At 37.2% G+C, this 12,106-nt stretch overlaps 1 protein-coding gene across 11 annotated transcripts in view; it reads right to left on the bottom strand.

Moving 5' to 3' along the window:
* TANC2 (tetratricopeptide repeat, ankyrin repeat and coiled-coil containing 2) overlaps positions 1-12,106 on the bottom strand; it is a 353,239-nt gene that overhangs the window by 266,194 nt on the left and 74,939 nt on the right. For 3 of the 11 annotated variants that reach the window (XM_027624901.2, XM_027624908.2, XM_027624911.2), the window contains exon 1: positions 7,183-7,286. The exons of 6 other annotated variants lie outside the window; for them this stretch is intronic. In XM_027624901.2, the coding sequence (XP_027480702.1) occupies positions 7,183-7,252 (70 nt within the window). In that variant the 5' untranslated portion in view covers positions 7,253-7,286. Of the gene's footprint in view, positions 1-7,182; positions 7,287-12,106 lie in introns of those variants that run through there. 2 more of the 11 variants (XM_027624905.2, XM_027624907.2) reach the window with 1 other exon arrangement.

Raw genomic sequence — 12,106 nt, 5'->3', positions numbered from 1 at the left:
TCTTACAAACATTTTGCTTTCATAAAAGAGGTAATCATTTAAATGATGACTATGTGCAATGCGAACTCACACTGCATTACAGTCATCAATAAAATATGAAGTGCCAACTCCAGTGTTCATTCTACTTATTTTCCATCTCACCAGAGAAATGCTTTACTAATGCTCTCTACTATTATAAAATGAACAATATAAGGAAAAAGACATTGGTAGGAGCTGCAACAAATAAGCAACAGAGAAAATATAAAACCTGTAAGTGCTTACTTTTTTAACAATCTAGTATTAATAGTAAAAAAACCCTTCACGCATATGTGTGTGTGTATACATTACACATATTTAGTACAAATATAAATCTGTTTATAATCTACCATGCATACATTTATTAATGTCACACATGCAATAATATACCTGAAACCTCTATATATAGGGGGTATGCAGATTTCAGAACTATACATGTTCATTCTTAAATGGCCACATTAAAACAGCTAAGGATTTCTGACATACTGAACTATATCCAAGCTTTTAATCTTGTTAAACAATTTTCTCTGCTATTCAATGCAGAAAACCCACCTTTGAATCATGTTGACGGTTATTTTTTTCCCATGCCCTCTACGTGCTGCACCATTTTGTTTGTCTTCTGGACAGTGGAGAAATCGGCAGACAGCAGTGAAGGAGTGTACTGGAGTCAGCAGAGGCAGTGCCAGCCTCCTACTGCAGTCTGTATATTGAACGCACTCAAACCCACAGGTGCCTACGTAAAATCCTCCAGCTGCAGCCTGCAACTTAATGCTTCCTTCGGCAGCAGATCTGTATGCTATTTTCACTTTGCTTTAACACAATAAATGGACAGGATGCACAATAGTGTGCACCTTTAAAAATGAATTTTACATAAAATACTTATACAGATACTGTCGCCATTAAGTAGCTAAAAATGAGTGACTTTTCAAATCAGAAGGATAATCACCAAATTATGAAGATTCAGAAGTATAATCACCAAAAGAGAAATGCATTTCTAACACCGTATAAATTCTAAACTGGTAATTTAATTATTCAAAAAATATAACATTAAAAACTAGCATATGTTGTACCTTACGTCTTCCTACATAATTAGCTTATGAAAGTAATTTTTCATTTTCCATAATTATATCATGTATAAATGCATAAACAGGCCTGCCTCTAACCATACCTTTCATCACCAAATAATCCATTGATAAGAAGAAAACACAGAACTTATCTGTTAAAAGGCTAAGTGAATCAAGGTAAACCAATGTTCAAACACTAACAGATGAAACAAGAAACAGAGGCTCACAATCCTCTCACATAAACTTCAAACACATACACTCTTATCCTACCCAAATTATAGAATTTAAAAACTGGGTGAAACCTTAAAGAAATCAAATAAATCTTTTTAATTTTTCAGATGAACAAATTAAGGACTAGAGAGGTTAACACTAAGGTACCTCTCCCAAGGTCACATGGCCAATTAGCAGCAAAACTTGGTCTTCAAAAACATCTTTTAATAAGTAATTAACTACTGAAACTCACCCCAAATTAAATAGTAACCTAAATATTCCTGTAACTATTAAATAAATTTTGTAGTTAAAAAAAAAAAACAGGGACGCCTGGGTGGCTCAGTCGTTAAGCGTCTGCCTTTGGCTCAGGTCATGACCCCAGGGTCCTGGGATCAAGCCCCACATTGGGCTCCTTGATCAGCAGAGACCTGCTTCTTCTCCCTCTGCCTGCCGCTCCCCCTGCTTCTACTCTCTCTCTCTGACAAATAAATAAATAAAAATCTTAAAAGTAAAAACAAAAAAAAACTTTACAAAAAAGAAATCTCCAGGCCCAGATGGTTTCACAGGTGAATTCTACCAAACATTTAAATAAGGAACACTAGTTCTACACTGTCTTCCAGAAAACAGAAGAGAAGGAAACATTCCAAACTCATTTTATGAGAACAAAATTAATTTGATATCAAAGCAGACAAAAACATTACAAAATAAGGAAACTATAGACCAGTATCCCTCTTGAACAAAGAAACAAAAATCCTCAACAAATATTAGCAAATCAAATCTAATAGTGTATAAACATACACAATGACCAAAAGAGGCTTATTCTGGGTATGCTCAGCTTGTTTAATATTTGAAAATCACTCAATGTAATCTATTACATTAATGATTCAAAGAAGAAAAATCACATGATCATATCCCTCGATGCAGAAAAGTATTTAACAAAATCCAACATCCATTCATGAAAAAATTAGAAAATTAGGAATAGAGGGGAATTTCCTCAACTTGATAAAGAACATCTACAAAAAACCTACAGCCAACATCATACTTAGTGGTAAAGACTAAATGCTTCCCACTTAAGATCAGGAACAAGGCAAGAACACACATTCTCACCACTCTTGGCTACCATCTTACTAGAAGTACTAGTCATTGCATACAGACTGGAAAGGAAGAAATAAAACTACCTTTATTCTCAGAAGGTATTATTGTCCACTTAAAAATTCAAAGTAGTCTACCAAAAACAAACAAAACCCCCCAAAACACCTCTTAGAACTAAGAGTTGAGTTTAGCAAGGTCACAGTACAATCTCAAAAAACAAAAATCAATCAATATTTTAAAGGAATTTTAAAGGAATTTAAATCCTTTAAAGGATTTTAAAGGAATACCACTAACAACAGCTAAAAAAAGAAAATACTTAGGTATAAATCTGACAAAATGAATGTATGATCTGTATGCTAGAAACTACAAAATGCTAATGGAAGTCATCAGGTAAGACCCAAATAAAGGGAAAAAGTATCATGTTCATGGACTGGAAGACCACACATAGTAAAGATTTCAATTCTACTCCAAATGATCTGTAGATGTAATGAAATTCCAACCAATATCCCAGAAGGATTTTTTTTTTTATACATACAGATTCTAAATGTATATGGAAAGGCAAAGGATCTAAACTATATAAAACAAGTTTGTAAAAGAAAAACAAAGTTACAGGAACCACACTACCCCATTTTAAGACTTCCTATAAAACTACAGTAATCAAGACAGTTTGGTATTATACATAAACAGATCAGTGGAAAAGAACAGATGGTGCAGAAATAGACCCAAAGAGGGGCGCCTGGGTGGCTCAGTCAGATAAGTGTCTGCCTTCAGCTCAGGTCATGATCTCAGAGTCTTGGGATCAAGCCCCACATCGGGCTCCCTGATCAGCAGGGAGTCTTCCTGTCTCTCTCCCTCAGCCCCACTCGTGCTCTCTCTCAAATAAAAAAGAAGAAAGAAATAGACCCAAACAAATATGGCCAAATGATTTTTGACAATGATGCAAAAGCAATTCAAAGGAGAAAGGACGGTCATTTCAACAATAGTGTTGGAACAATTGCATACCCGTATACAAAAAACACACACATCAACCTTAACCTCATATAGACCTAAAATAGACCATAAATCTAAACTATAAAACTTTTAGGGAAAAAAATAGCAGTAACCTTTATGACCTGGGTTAGACACAGTTTTAAGATATGATACCAAAAGCATGACCCATTTTTTTATTAAAAAAAAAAGATAAACTGGACTTCATCAGAATTTAAAACTTTTCTCTGAAAAAATCACTGTTATGAGAACAACCAAAAAAAAGCAAATCACATATCCAGCAAAGGACTTGTATCTAGAATATATAATGAACTCTCAAAACTCAACAGTAAGAAAACAACCAACCAAATTAAAAAAAAATGGGCAAAAAATCTAAAGAGACACTTAACCATACAGGATATATGAAGGGCAAATAAGCACATGAAAATATGTTCAGCATCATTAGCCATTAGAGAAATGCAAATTAAAACCACAATGAAGGGCACCTCGGTGGCTCAGTTGTTAAGCGTCTGCCTTTGGCTCAGGTCATGATCCCAGGGTCCTGGGATCGAGCCCCGCATCGGGCTCCCTGCTCCGCGGAAAGCCTGCTTCTCCCTCTCCCACTCCCCCTGCTTGTGTTCCCTCTCTCTCTGTCTCTCTCTCTGTCAAATAAGCAAAATCTTAAAACAAACACACAAACAAACTACAATGAGATACCACTACTCACATAACAGAATGGCTAAAATTAAAAGATATGGTATATCAAGTGCTAGCAAGGATGTGGAACAACTGGAAATCTCATACTTTGCTGGTGGGAATGAAAATGGTACAGCCACTCTGGAAAGTAGTTTGGCAGTTTCTTATAGCTAAACATACACCTCCCATATAATTCAACAAGCTCTCTCCTAGGCACTGACCCTGGAGAAATAAAAGCTCACAGTCACACAAAAACCTGTACATGAATGTTTATAAGTGGCTTTATTCATAACTGCCCCAAACTGGAAACAACTTAAACATTCTTCAGTGGGTGAATGAATAAAGAAACTACGGTACCTCCATACAACGGCATACCACTCAGCAATAAAAAGCAACTAACTATTGCTGGACACAACAACGTGAATGAATCTCAAAGGCATTACGCTGAATAAAAGAAGCCAGTCATAAAAGCTGTATTATTCCATTTTCCATTTATATCACATTCTTAAAACAAAAAATACAGAGATAGAGAAAATAGTTAATTGTTTTTCAGGATGAGGGGTGGGGTAAGGATGTAACTAGAATGGAGTATCATAATGTAACTTGTAGCATCATTTATACTAATTTTGGTGGCAGCTACATACATCCATATGCATGTTAAAATTCACTGAACTGTACAGGGACACCTGGGTGGCTCAGTCGGTTGGGTGTCCGACTCTTGGTTTCAGCTCAGGTCATGATCTCAGGGTCATGGGATCAAGTCTGGTGTCAGGCTTGTGCTCAGTGCATTCAACCTGAGATTTTCTCTCTCTTTCTCCCTCTCCCTCAGCCCCTCTCCCTGCTCGTGCTCTCTCTCTCTCTCTCAAGTAAATTTTTAAAAAATTCACTGAACTGTAGATACACACAAAGTAAATATTACCTTTTGATAAGTTTTTAAAACTTCAGCCAATACCATGTGGTCATGACTTCCAATTCCAGACCTCTTACTCTGCCCTATCTTAAGCCCCTAACTCACATATCTAACTTCTCTTAAATATACCATTATCACCTCAAATTTAATATCTCCAAAAATGAATTCATTACATTCCCCCTCAGACTTCAAGTGAATGGAACCCACCATTCACCCAATCATCTAAGCCAGAAACATGAGTATCATCTTTGAATGAGTTTTTTTATTTAAATTCAATTAGCCAACATATAGTACATCATTAGTTTTTGATGTCATGTTCAGTGATTCATTAGTTGCGTATTACACCCAGCGTTCATCACATCACATGCCCTCCTTAATGCCCATAAGTTTTGTAGTTACTACATAACTAGGAAAATAACTTGATCTATAGCACTGCTCTATCTCCAGTACCTCCAACTGTGTCTAGCATAAAGCAAGCACTCTGCAAATATTCTTGTTGAGCAAATAAACTATGGCACCTCCTTCATTTAAGCTGAAAATCAATCAAGTCCAGTTGATTCTTTCACCGTATCTATCCATCTCCACTGCCACCCTCTTATTTCAGCCCTCATAATCTCTCACCTCGTTGATGCTGCTCCTAACAATGACATGTGTCGTTTTGCCCTGCCCACCTTCACACACACATCTCTTTCTGGGAACTGCCCTTTACTGATCTGCATTTCATCTACTAACTTATTCCCTCCCTCTGCTGTGGCTGATTTCCACTAGGGTGAGTTCCCTAACCCAAGCTGACATGATGACAAACCTTACCCAAACCCAATCCAGAGTATAACTGATTTGTCCAGGGGTGAATACCAGACCTAAATTAGGCCAGAGTTAATCTTACCCGTTGGCATACAGATTTGAAAACAAAACGACTGAGTTGGTATCCACCTCCGGGCCCCTGAACTACAAGATGTACAACTCAACTGCTGTGAGTAGCTATGCTCCACTATTTGAACTGAATAGTAGAGGAAAGTAATGTTTTAGGTCAGAAAAGAATGAAACAGACATGCAGAAAGCAGGTATAAAAAAATGAAAGCCAACTAAGGTACCAAACATACATACTACCTGCATGTAGTTCCTAAATGTATCAAGCTCCCTCATAACTTCAGCCTTTACAATTTCTGTATCCTCTGCCTGAAATGATGATAGCACCTCCTCCAAGAATTGTTCCATCCTCCTCACATCTGACATGGAGTTCTTCCTCTGTACTCCAATAGTATCCTGGCCGAACTTTTTCATAATACTGCTCGCACTATATTTTAATATTAATGGTTCACTTATACCACAGAGTAAAATCTGGTAAAGACTATGTCTTATATCTCTAAGTAAACTATATCCCTCAGTATTTTACCTGACCCTTAGTAGGTGCTCTCAATATAATCAGGGATGAAAAGACAGAACACAGACAGGAGGGGAAGAAAGAAGTATCTAAATAATATCTAACAGTACTTCAGCCTCAGAATATAAAGTGATTGGAAAGTTAACAGAAAGGAGATTTATTACCAGTCTGGCCTTCAGTCTTTAAGATGGGAACAAAGAATAATCACAAGGTAACACAATATTCTCAGTAAAGAAATGAATGCACTAATTAACTAGTATATGAATAATATCAGAAGTAATAGAACGAGGCATGAAGTAAATTTTTAGAGCAAAAAAGTACAGATAGGCATTATTTTTAAAAAAATAATTTTTGTTCAATATTGTCTTTCTCCCACCGAACATTCAAAAATTCAAGCAGCCAAGTCTTTTGTGGTTAGGATGGGAAGTGACGGCAAAAAAGCAGACAAATCTGTTCCAAATATTTGAGTTTGAAAAAGCTGGCCCCTTAACAAAAGACACAGAAAGGATTCATATCATTAAAAATATACATTCGGGGGGAAATCAGAGGGGGAGATGAACCATGAGAGACAATGGACTCTGAAAAACAAACTGAGGGTTCTAGAGGGGAGGGGGTGGGAGGATGGGTTAGCCTGGTGATGGGTATTAAAGAGGGCACGTTCTGCATGGAGTACTTGGTGTTACGCACAAACAATGAATCATGGGTCACTACATCAAAAACTAATGATGTAATGTAGGGTGATTAACATAACAATAAAAAATTTTAAAAATATATACATTCAGGAGAAAAAAATTAGTAAGAACAAATCTCCCATGTACTCCTACTCTAGACTAGAAAAGAATTACCCTGGTCAGGAACAATATAGAAATCTTCTAGGATGATCAGCTGGTTTGTTTCCCAGGCAAGGCCTCTCATACAGGAAAATCCAATGGTTCAGGACCCAGTCTTCAGCTGTGCAGGTCAGAAACCAAGTCTTTAAAGAAGATATGTCTCAAAGTGGGTAAGACTCAAAGAGACTGACACGTCACTATAGCTCTATTTCACCTGCAAACTTCATAGCAAAGTATACACATTATTGACAAATATAAGGAAGTCCTGTCTTTCCTATTTAGGGGCAAACATGGGCTGTCCTTCTAATTCCTGGTATGGAGAAGACTGCTAATTTTAAAAGCAAACAAAAAACCCCATAGTTAGATTAGTAAACCAAAGTTTATAACCAGGCTCCACTGGTTGCCCATCCAATCCCTTCTTTCACACTAACAGAACCCTGATTTTATTTTAGGTGTTTTAGGTTGGTTCTCTCCCTAGCCTTAGGAGGAGATGAACCTTAATAAACAAATCTTAATAATAACAATTGTAATTCCATTAATTGGTTTAAGAAAGGTTACATGCTTTGCTTTGCCAACAGGATGTGAAGCAAATGGGGGTGGGAGAAAGATGGATTTCAGCTAAGTTTTCCTCAGTCTTAAAAATGGACCCAAGAAGTCCAGTTGTTCCACTAGTCTCTGAACAATGATGTGTGCAGATATACATGTTGAAGGTATGGTAGCTCTCTTGCAGCTCTGTAAGGACAAGTCAGAAAACAACTACCAATATGCTGAAAATGGCAGAGCAGAAAGATGGAAAAAACTTGAGTCCTTGGTGATGCTGCTGAGCCTATAATTATATTCCCTATAATCACCATACCACCAGAATTCTCTATTATGTGAACTTATAAATTCCCTTCATATCTCAGTCATTCTAAATTGGATCTTTGGTAATTCTAACTATTCTAACTGCTACAACAGCAAATAACTCTGACCAGGGAAAAGATTACATAGGATCTAATCAAATGTAAATTTTAACAGAAAATTCTCATTTCCTCTAGAAATTTCAAATTTAATAAATCTGGGGCAGGGGTACTGAGTTTAGATGCTAAAATCTTTTTTTACTCATCAGTTTTTCAAAACCTTGCAATGGCTCCCTTGTGGCTTTAAAGATATAATCCAAACTCTTCAGCACGGCACACAAAACGCTTCATTAACTGAAGAGTGATTAACTGGCCATTCTTTTTAGCAACTTTCTAACTCACCCTAGGTTCCAGGAATAGAGAATTCTTACAGACGCTGGAATGCACCATATAGTCTCCTATCTTCACCTACTGGCAAATGCTACGTTCTCTATGTGGACCCCTAACTCATACTTATCCTTCAGTGTTCAACTTGCATTCTCCCCTCCTTCCTGCCTATTCCCCAAATGTATTATCACTGTTAGGTTAGGAATCTCTCTCCTGGGGCGCCTGGGTGGCTCGGATGGTTAAGCGTCTGCCTTCGGCTCAGGTCATGATCCCAGGGTCCTGGGATCGAGTCCCGCATCGGGCTCCCTGCTCCTTGGGAGCCTGCTTCTCCCTCTGCCTCTCTCTCTCTCTGTCTCTCTCTCTGTCTCTCATGAATAAATAAATAAAATCTTAAAAAAAAAAAAGGAATCTCTCTCCTATATTAAACTTTGAGCTCCCAGAGAACAGGAACTATCCCCAGCATGTATCACAATGTTTGATATAGAATAAACATTAAGATAATAATAATAATAAAAATTTGTGATTAACCATACTTGGGGGCAGTACTAAGTTCTTTCTATTACAATACTGGATGCAGACTTATAAAAATATATCCGTCATCACAGAAAGTTCTATTGAACAGCATTACTCTAAAGGGTCACAAAGTTACAAAATCTAAGATGAAATAATATGGCTTTTTCAGAAAATTCATGCCACGTGACAAATGTTTGTTAAGAAAACTGGACCAAGGACGGGGCGCGGCCGGAAAGGGGGCCGCCCCCTCGCCCGTCACGCAACGCACGTTCATGGGGAACCTGGTGCTAAACCATTGGTAGACGACCTGCTTCTGGGTCGGGGTTTCGTACGTAGCAGAGCAGCTCCCTCGCTGCTATCTATTGAAAGTCAGCCCTCGACACAAGGGTTTATAAAATAAATAAAAAAGAAAAAAAAAAAAAGAAAAAAGAAAACTGGACCAAGGATACAAAATGTCTAAGAGACAGCTCTGTTCCCAATAACATTCTTGGTCTGAGCACAGACTACTACTAAATGCTTTACAATAACCATAAATGATATTTATACCAAGTTCCTTCCTAATCAAAATGGCAAGTTCCCTAAAATAAAATCTTTAGTGAGCAAATCATCCCACAATTTTCAAATTTTTACAGGTAATTCAAGTCAATATAGACTAATACAAGAGTATAATTTTGGTTAAAGTATTTAATATAGTGCAAGGCACATAATATTCAATAAATGTATCCTGAATCTGAATGTATTTAATGCAGATGAGTAAAATATTTTTCCAAGTTTTATATCTTTATATACTGTAAGAGCCAAGGGCAAGCTGCCTTAAGGTGGGCCACCTTAGCATAAAGATCATCTTGAGTTAAAAAGCAATCAAAACCCAGCAAATTCGGGAAAAGTGCTTTACCTCACCTCAACTGCCTAAGAAGAATTTAGAGAATCTACTATAGGAACAGAGCTATCCCCACAGATAACTACATTATTATATAAACTAAGTATGGTATATACGGGGAGGAACCTAACAAGACCTGTTTGATCAAAGTCCTCTGCGTCCCACTGTGTCTGACTGGCCCAGCAAACATTTGTTTACTAAATATTTACTCTTTTTCATCTTCCTGTGAAGGGCATTCTTCCCTTTGAAGCCCCAGACCCCTTCCCCTCCTCCTTAGTTCAGAATGACATATATACCTTATTATGATGCCTCCCTTCGAAATTTCCATGTCTATATGGATTTTCCATACTTAGTTTACCAAATTTGATTTTCTCCTGTTAATCTGTCTCATGTCAATTTGATTCTTAGTCTGGGAAGAAGGATCTTGATGGGGTCAGGAATTTTTGTCCCCTGACAATACATACAGAAAGGACATTTCAATACCATAAACTCATCTGAGGATAGTAAAACCATTTTGTTATAGGAACAGAATTAGGGTGAAAGCTATATCTTTATCATATCTGATATATCCTATTAATTACTAATATATCCTATTAATTACATGAAGTAATTTTACAAAAGACACTTCATTTGAAAATTGCTGAACCATGGAGCTACCCATGCAAGAATTTCAGGCATTCTAATAGTAAAGATGACATTTTCAATGTTACTTATTCCTTCAACTTATTAAAAGATTAAGGGTGGTTTAGGAAGAAACAAAACCAAACCAACCCCAGCTTGTTCATCTTTAGTTTAAAAACATGACCAGCTTACTTTATATCTTGGTAAGACATAGAAGATCCTTATGAAACCTCTTTAAAGAACCAGTTCTTTTGATGGACGATACTTAGGGATGAATGAAAGAAAATCATGACTCTTGGGGAGCCTGGGTGGCTCAGTCAGTTAAGCACATCTGCCTTAGGCTCAGGTTGTGATCTTGGGGTCCTGGGATGGAGCTCTGCGACAGGCTCCCTGCTCAGCGGGGAGTCTGTTACTACCTCTCCCTCCCTGCTCCTCACCATCCCCCGCATGCCTCATGCTATCTCTCTCTCTCTAATAAATAAATAAAATCTTTCAAAAAAAGAAAGAAAAGAAAAGAAAATCATGACTCTTAGAACACTCTGAATCTGGAAAAAATTAAGTTAACCTATTTTCTCCAGGAAGTCAAATAAAACCTGAATATAAGAAATCTATGAAAATGGGGAGGGGAGGTTGCAGAACACATTTATGATGTTAAATTTCTGGTTACTGAGATTCTTTTATTATTTATTCATTTATTTATTTGAGAGAGAAAGAGACAGGCGCATGTGTGCCCACACACAAGTGGGAGGAGGGGCAGAGGGACAGAGAGGGAGAGAATCTCAAGCAGACTGCACTGAGCATGGAGCCCAACACTGGGCTCAATCCCATAACCCCAAGATCATGACCTGAGCCAAAACCAAGAGTTGGATATTTAACCGAGACTGAGTGACCCAGGAGCCCCAATTATTGAGTTTGTTTAAAGACATACAACTTATACTAAAGATGTTCCCGATTTACAGAACTATATTCCAGAGATCCTTGAGGACAAGAGTCTATGAAAGCCACCCCCTAGCAATTTTTAAAAGATTACTTTCTCCTTTCAGCATCTCACACATTTCATGGCTCTATCATTAACCTTTTACTATCATGAGTACATGTATGTATTTTCATTAAAACTGCCATACAGGGGTACCTGGGTGGCTCAGTCAGTTAAGAGTTGGACTCCTGGTTTCAGCTCAGGCCACGATCTCGGGGGATCATGGGATTGAGCCATGCAGCTGGCTCCATGCTGGGTGTGGAGCCTGCTTAAAATGCCCTCTCACCCTCTCTTTCTGCCCCTCCCCCCCCAAAAAACCTACCACATACCACAAATAAGCATGATTCTATTACATATGAGGAAACCATGAGGTAGTATTGAGTATTACAAACTTGCAAAAGCAGCAATCTATAATCTAGAGGGTTTTACATGAAATAATTAAAGTTTTCTAAGAAAACAAAAAACTAGATGTACTTAGATGAAAAATTTGACAGTGTTAAAATAATTTACCATTTTTAACTTGGGGAAAGCATTACTATATATCAAAATATGTTATATAAAAAAAGCATTAAAAAGAAAATTATATGTTTTAACACTATTTTAAATCAGAAATTAGAATCCATTTCCTAAATATTTATTTTTCTTCATTGCACATTCTGATTTATGAATGTAGGATTGTAAGTGGCATATCTGAAATATACTTGGCTTTTTAAAGTAACTGAT

The sequence above is a fragment of the Zalophus californianus genome, chromosome 16 (genome assembly GCF_009762305.2).
Source record: "Zalophus californianus isolate mZalCal1 chromosome 16, mZalCal1.pri.v2, whole genome shotgun sequence".
In the NCBI taxonomy this organism is placed as follows: domain Eukaryota; kingdom Metazoa; phylum Chordata; class Mammalia; order Carnivora; family Otariidae; genus Zalophus; species Zalophus californianus.
The sequence above is the reverse complement of the archived record's forward strand: the minus strand, read 5'-3'. Positions and strand labels throughout refer to the sequence as shown.